The sequence below is a fragment of the Pan paniscus genome, chromosome 13 (assembly GCF_029289425.2).
Source record: "Pan paniscus chromosome 13, NHGRI_mPanPan1-v2.0_pri, whole genome shotgun sequence".
NCBI classification, from domain to species: Eukaryota; Metazoa; Chordata; class Mammalia; order Primates; family Hominidae; genus Pan; species Pan paniscus.
In genome coordinates, this window is record NC_073262.2 from 121,261,281 (window position 1) to 121,268,387 (window position 7,107).

The 7,107-nt window shown below is 47.7% G+C and overlaps 1 protein-coding gene across 7 annotated transcripts in view; it reads left to right on the forward strand.

Moving 5' to 3' along the window:
- The window catches only part of PLCD4 (phospholipase C delta 4), a 39,313-nt gene extending 32,633 nt beyond the window's left edge, over nt 1-6,680 (forward strand). For 4 of the 7 annotated variants that reach the window (XM_008971960.5, XM_055109119.1, XM_034955151.3 and 1 more), the window contains 7 exons: nt 182-334; nt 1,666-1,842; nt 3,131-3,287; nt 3,631-3,747; nt 3,986-4,158; nt 5,297-5,432; nt 5,744-6,680. In XM_008971960.5, the coding sequence (XP_008970208.1) occupies nt 182-334; nt 1,666-1,842; nt 3,131-3,287; nt 3,631-3,747; nt 3,986-4,158; nt 5,297-5,432; nt 5,744-6,078 (1,248 nt within the window). In that variant the 3' untranslated portion in view covers nt 6,079-6,680. The remainder of the gene's footprint in view (nt 1-181; nt 335-1,665; nt 1,843-3,130; nt 3,288-3,630; nt 3,748-3,985; nt 4,159-5,296; nt 5,433-5,743) is intronic. The other 3 variants (XM_034955149.3, XM_034955148.3, XM_008971961.5) reach the window with 3 other exon arrangements.
- Nucleotides 6,681-7,107: the final 427 nt, after the last annotated feature.

Genomic DNA, 7,107 nt, shown 5'->3' on the forward strand with positions numbered 1-7,107 from the left:
GCAGGCATGGGCCTCAGACCCAGCAAGATCTCACTGAATCCTATAATGGAGTTGGAAGAGTTTAGTGATCAGGGTACTCATTTGAGTGAGTAAGTAGGGAGGCTTAGGAAGCGGGTACTTGAAGAAGTAGGTTGCAGTGTTTTAGAACTCTGAATCCATCATTCCCTCCCCTCACCACCAGACGTCAGACTACCCAGTCATCTTGTCCCTGGAGACCCACTGCAGCTGGGAGCAGCAGCAGACCATGGCCCGTCATCTGACTGAGATCCTGGGGGAGCAGCTGCTGAGCACCACCTTGGATGGGGTGCTGCCCACTCAGCTGCCCTCACCTGAGGTAGGGACACTGTTCCTCCGGCCCAGGCTCTGCTGTGGCTTCTGGATTCCACCACCTGGGCTCCTTCCTCTATGCCCCTCTTTGTTCCCTTCTTTCTATCCTCGGATGGACCATCTTGCTCTTTAATGTCCTTGGATCCTTGGAGACAATTTTAACTTAAAATCTAACCGAACACAGAATTCTATTTATAGCTCTCTAAGTTTTAAATCAACAATTTACATTATTTCTTTTCTCAGTGGAAGTATCTTGATTTTTTTCTGGTAGTTCATAGTTGTTGTGGACTATACAAACAATATAAAGGGAAATCTCCCCTCCTATCATAATCCCAACCTCTCCCATAACAAGCAGCTATCGATAGATTTTTTTTTTTTTTTTTTTGAGACAGAGTTTTGCTCTTGTCGCCCAGGCTGGAGTGCAATGGTGCAATCTCGGCTCACTGCAACCTCTGCCTCCCGGGTTCAAGCGATTCTCCTGCCTCAGCCTCCTGAGTAGCTGGGATTATAGGCGTGCACCACCACACCTGGCTAATTTTTGTATTTTAGTAGAGATGAGATTTCACTATGTTAGCCAGGCTGGTCTCGAATCCGTGACCTCACGTGATCCACCCTCCTCAGCCTCCCAAAGTGCTGTGATTACAGGCGTGAGTTACTGCGCCTGGCCCTGAGTTTTCAAGTTATGTTTCTAAAGGCTTTCCCACGGTAAGATTATTCAGGCCAGGCACGTTGGTTCACGCCTCTAATCCCAGCACTTTGGGAGGCCGAGGCAGGTGGATCATGAAGTCAGGTGTTCAAGACTAGCCTGGCCAACATAGTGAAAACCCATCTCTACTAAAAATACAAATTAGCTGGGCATGATGGTGGGCACCTGTAATCCCAGCTACTTGGGAGGCTGAGGCAGGAGAATTGCTTGAACCTGGAAGGTGGTGGTGCAGTGAGCTGAGATTGCGCCACTGCACTCCAGCCCGGGCGACAGTGCGAGACTCCATCTCAAAAAAAAAAAAAAAAGATTATTCAAAAAGGTTCTCTATTTCCTTCTTGTATTCTTATGTTCTTTATATTGACATGTAAATCTCTAATCTATAATGAGTATTTACTGTGTCAAATGTGTGGCAGGAGACCATATATATTATTTTCCATATGGATAGAGATATTAAAAGTTTGCTTAACAATATGGGAATTCCAATTGTATGTATCAAGCAGCTAATCTCTTCCCTCGGGAACTTCCGACCACTCACTCACTTCCTCTGCCTTTGAGAACAATGAGACTGGCATGATTCCCAGAAGGACCCAAGAGCAGACAGGTAGACAGGCCCCTTCATTTTTGTCCCCTAGGAGCTTCGGAGGAAGATCCTGGTGAAGGGGAAGAAGTTAACACTTGAGGAAGACCTGGAATATGAGGAAGAGGAAGCAGAGCCTGAGTTGGAGGAGTCAGAATTGGCGCTGGAGTCCCAGTTTGAGACTGAGCCTGAGCCCCAGGAGCAGAACCTTCAGAATAAGGACAAAAAGAAGGTAAGCCAGGAGTGGTCTTTCTGCTGTGGTATTTAGTCAACTTGTGCAAGCTGAAGGCCTGTTCATGAAGACTAGAGCCGTGCAAGATGCAGGGCCGAGGAGCAATGACCCTTCCTCCCAATGAAGGAGATTTAAGACTGCATACATGGCATCAATATATATTATATACTGCCATATATAGGTATGTTGCAGTGGCTTTCCAACTTCTTTGGGCCACATCTTTTTTTAAAAAATGAAATCTTACGCAAAATAGATAAATGCAGAACCATCCTAGTTGAAGCACCCATTTGGCTCTCTCCTGGGTGCCCTAGTGACTCCTGAGACATTTTTGTACTTCTTGGTCTTCTTAAAGGCCAGCTTGAAAACCAGTGATGAGCGGGTGTGTGTTTGTATGTGTAACATTATTATATTGGGTAAGTAGGGGTTACTGGAATGATTGCTGTGATCTCAACCGAAGTGGGCATAGAGAAAGCTTTTTGGAAAGGATGAGTTTTAGGAAGGGCCAGCAGTAGCCAGAGGAGCAGGAAGGAGAGCATTTTGAGGTGGGGAAGGTGAAGGCTCTGAGAAGGCTGTACTAGAGTGGTCCATCTCCCTATGGGGAAGGGAGGCAGAGGGAGAAGGGATGCCATTGGTGGGGCCTCCAAGATCCTGGTTTGAAGTCTGCCTTTCTCTTGTGTACTTGCGTGGCTCACTCAGCTGACTGACTCCTAGCTTATCCTGTGCTTTCTGGGGCTGTGGTGTCTAACCTGCTGCCATGTCCAGGGATGGAAATGGGAATTCAGGAGACAAATCCAAAGATATTACTCTGGGACTCTCACATCCTTCCAGGTGTGACTTACATGACCATTTGCATACCTTGACATATCTGTCTGGATTCATGTACATTTTGACCAAAGATTATTGTTCGTTTTAAACGAGAGGGAGGGAGGATTATGCCTCTCTGTTTAAATATAATAATAAATTTAAAACCTGTCACCCAGGATATAACATAGAGCAAACACAAGCCCAGAGGTTGACACTGATCCCAGCAGTACATGCAGACTGCCTTTATTCCCATTCCCACCCCCAGGTTGTGACGTGCCCGCTGTTTTGTCCGTCTATCTGTTGTCAGATTGTGGCCCAGGCTCCTATTTCCAAGCCTGAGTCCCTTCTCTTGTCCCGGCAGGTGAGGCAGGAGGGAGAATACAGTGGGGAGGCAGTGGGCAGAGGTTTAGGTTGGATGGCCATTATCTTCTTCTCTCTCAGACTGCTGAGGGTTCAATTCCATCTTCTTTTCCACCTTCTCCAGAAATCCAAGCCCATCTTGTGTCCAGCCCTCTCTTCCCTGGTTATCTACTTGAAGTCTGTCTCATTCCGCAGCTTCACACATTCAAAGGAGCACTACCACTTCTACGAGATATCATCTTTCTCTGAAACCAAGGCCAAGCGCCTCATCAAGGAGGCTGGTCAGGACCAAAATGGAGGGATGGGGAGGGAAGTGGGATGGATAGGTTCAGGCCTGATGGACTGGCAGGTAAGTCCCAAGAAAAAAGACAAGGTAGCTAAGGAGAGATGAAGGAGTTCAGAAACTCCTCAGAGCAGGCAAGGGCAGAGGAGTTATGAATAGTGGCTCAAGGGTCTAGGGGCACGAAAGCTGGTCTGGATGGACAGAGTAGAGAGGCACAGTGAAACTTTCTGGAGCCAGCTTCAGATGCTGGAGAGAAGGGTGAAGAGTAGGCAGGGTCCTTGGGACTAGGGAAGTGGGAGATGCCACCCCACTTCCATCTCCCTCTCTATACCCTTTTACAGGCAATGAGTTTGTGCAGCACAATACTTGGCAGTTAAGCCGTGTGTATCCCAGCGGCCTGAGGACAGACTCTTCCAACTACAACCCCCAGGAACTCTGGAATGCAGGCTGCCAGATGGGTGAGGAGGAAGCAGGGACTGGGAAGAGGGAGTGGAGGAGCAGCAGGTGGGAAATAAGTTCTCTAGTGATGGTAGGGTTGGGGAATGCTCAAGAAAATTGCTAGGCTGAGAAATGCTATCAGTGGAGGTATTACCAGCAGGTACCGTGCACCCAGTACCTATCTTCTTAACTCCCTGAAAGAGGGGCTGGAAGGCCTCCATGGTGAATCTTGCTCTTCTTTTCTCCTGGGGCCCTCAGTGGCCATGAATATGCAGACTGCAGGGCTTGAAATGGACATCTGTGATGGGCATTTCCGCCAGAATGGCGGCTGTGGCTATGTGCTGAAGCCAGACTTCCTGCGTGATATCCAGAGTTCTTTCCACCCTGAGAAGCCCATCAGCCCTTTCAAAGCCCAGACTCTCTTAATCCAGGTACAATGGAAATAAACTGTTGGGAAGAAACTGAGATAACTGGGATAGAAGTGAGGGAAGAGGTGGCTAGGCCTGACCGGAATGTAGAGGCCGGATAGCCTATTAACAGTGTCTAGTTTTAGCTTTTGGAGCCAGCTGCCTAGCTTCAAACCACAACTTCCTAATTGGGTAATGTTGGGCAAGTTCCTTAACCTCTCCATACCTCAGTCTGCTCACCTGCAAAATAGGGGTAACACTACCACCTGCCTCACAGGGTTATAAGGAGTATAACAGTTAATATAAAGTTCTTACAATTCCTGGCACACAGGAAGTGCTATAAAAGAGGCTGGCTGGGAGCGATAGCTTACACCTGTAATCCCAGCGCTTTAGAGGCCAAGGCAGGAGGACTGCTTGAGCCTAGGAGTTTGAGACCAGTCTGGAAAACAGTGAGACCCCCGTCTCTACAAAAAATTTAAAAATTAGCCTGGCATGGTGGCACATGACTATAGTCCTGGCTACTCAGGAGGCTAAGGCTGGAGGGTCACTTTAGCCCAGGAGATGGAGGTTGCAGTGAGCTATGACTGCCCCACTGCATTCCAGCTTGGTCAAGAGTATGATCGTGTCTCTTTGAAAAAAAAAAAAGTGGCTGCTGTCATTAGCATGCCTACTTTCAAACTGTTGAATTTCTACCTGGATCCATTTAATTTATTTGTTTATTCTGAGATAGAGTCTTGCTCTGCTGCCCAGGCTGGAGTGCAGTGGCATGATCTTGGCTCACTGCAACCTCCGCCTCCTGGGTTCAAGTGATTCTCCCATCTGAGCCTTCCGAGTAGCTGGGACTACAGGCGCCTGCCACCATGCCTGGCTAATTTTTGTATTTTTAGTAGAGATAGGGTTTCACCATGTTGGCCAGGCTGGTCTCCTGGTTTCAAGTGATCTGCCCACCTCGGCCTCCTGAAGTGTTGGGATTACAGGTGTGAGCCACCGTGCCCGGCCTTTGGGTGCATTTTAAATTGCAGATAGAATACTAGAAGAAAATATACTACCCATGGAGGATGTTTTACAAACCAAAAAGCTTCTTCTCCCCTGGGGTTGGGAGTAGGGTCGGGTGGGGCTGGGCTGAGCAGGAACTTGTGAGATTCCAGAGCCCTGACTACAGGTGATCAGCGGTCAGCAACTCCCCAAAGTGGACAAGACCAAAGAGGGGTCCATTGTGGATCCACTGGTGAAAGTGCAGATCTTTGGTGTCCGTCTAGACACAGCACGGCAGGAGACCAACTATGTGGAAAACAATGGTGAGAAACTGGCAGTGCTGGGGAGGTGGGGGTAGGAGCATGATTAGTTCTCCTTCTAGTCTGTCTTCCATTAAGTATAGCGTCTGTTATTGCATGTCCCCACATGGGAGGCAGTGTGGAACAGTACAAAGAATCCTGGCTCTTCACTTAAAAGCTCCAGTGACCCGGGCAAATTACTTGCTTACTCTGAGCCTTTTTCCTTACCTGTAAAATGCTGATTGCCATCTAGATTAAATGAGAACACAAGAAAAGCAACCCAGTCAAGAAAACTGTCATAATGTCTTCTTATTTCTTTCTGTCCACCAACTCAGGTTTTAATCCATACTGGGGGCAGACACTATGTTTCCGGGTGCTGGTGCCTGAACTTGCCATGCTGCGTTTTGTGGTAATGGATTATGACTGGAAATCCCGAAATGACTTTATTGGTCAGTACACCCTGCCTTGGACCTGCATGCAACAAGGTGAGCCAGCCCCTTTGACCCCTGGCCAATACCCCAGCTCTGGCTGCCTTCCTAATGCTGTCCTCCTGCCCCTTCCAGGTTACCGCCACATTCACCTGCTGTCCAAAGATGGCATCAGCCTCCGCCCAGCTTCCATCTTTGTGTATATCTGCATCCAGGAAGGCCTGGAGGGGGATGAGTCCTGAGGTGGGCATTTCACGGGAAGGGTTGGTGTGCTGGCTTTAGATGGTGAGAAACATCTGGAAGGATGCTCTAGAGAACAAATGGAGGTGGTGAAAATCAAGCTTTGGATTGTGCATTCCTAGGCACAAAATTACCTCATTCTTCCTAACAAGCAATCTGGGACCTGATTTTCCACCTTTTTTCTCTTTTCTTCCCTTCCTTTGTTTTCATAAGCCTTTGGTATCTTTCCTGCCCCTTTCCTTTGTGTACTCTATACTGGAGTTCCCTTCTTCCTCTTGCTGTAGGCTCAATCCCATACCGACATCTACAACTAATCTTTCCCATCAATTCTGTGTGAAGGCAGGTTGCAACTAGAAATTCAGAGGGGCTTGGAACAGAGAAACCTAAAGAAGCATCATCCCCTCCATCCCCAACTTCCTCAAAGCCCAAAGCCAAGGGAAGGATAAATCAAGGCTCAAGCCTTCCCCAGCAAAGATTAGGGAAAGAGACTTGACCCCAGGACTGTACTACGACTCTTAAGAGAACACTGCACAGCACTCAAAGTCCCCCACTGGACTGCTTCCTCCTTAGCCCCACTGGTATAAATATATCTATCTGTCTCCAATTTGGCTTCAATATGGTCTGTCATTGTTGGGCAAGAAGGGGAGGTACAAGGGTTGTGGGGACATCTGGGTAGTCAGGTGAGACAAGGAAAAGGTAGAGAAAGAGGTTCCCAGGAGACCTCTTGCATGTGCTACATAGGAAGGACACAGAGTATGGCTTTTAAGAATCACGGCAAAAGCAGACAAAAGGTTATGTGGTCCCAGCCTTCCTGAAGAGTCTGGCTGGAACCATCCTGGTTTATGTCTGTTGTCCCAGCATAATTATTAATAGTACCCTCTTTAAGTTTTCCCAGTGTGTCCCAGTTTAGATGATCAATTATATAGTAAGGCACTACAGAATTATACTGTGAAGCAGTTATAGAATTCTGAATTGGAGATTTTCCTCTCTAGTCATCTGCCTTTCCATAGTATCCTTGTGTTTTAACACCT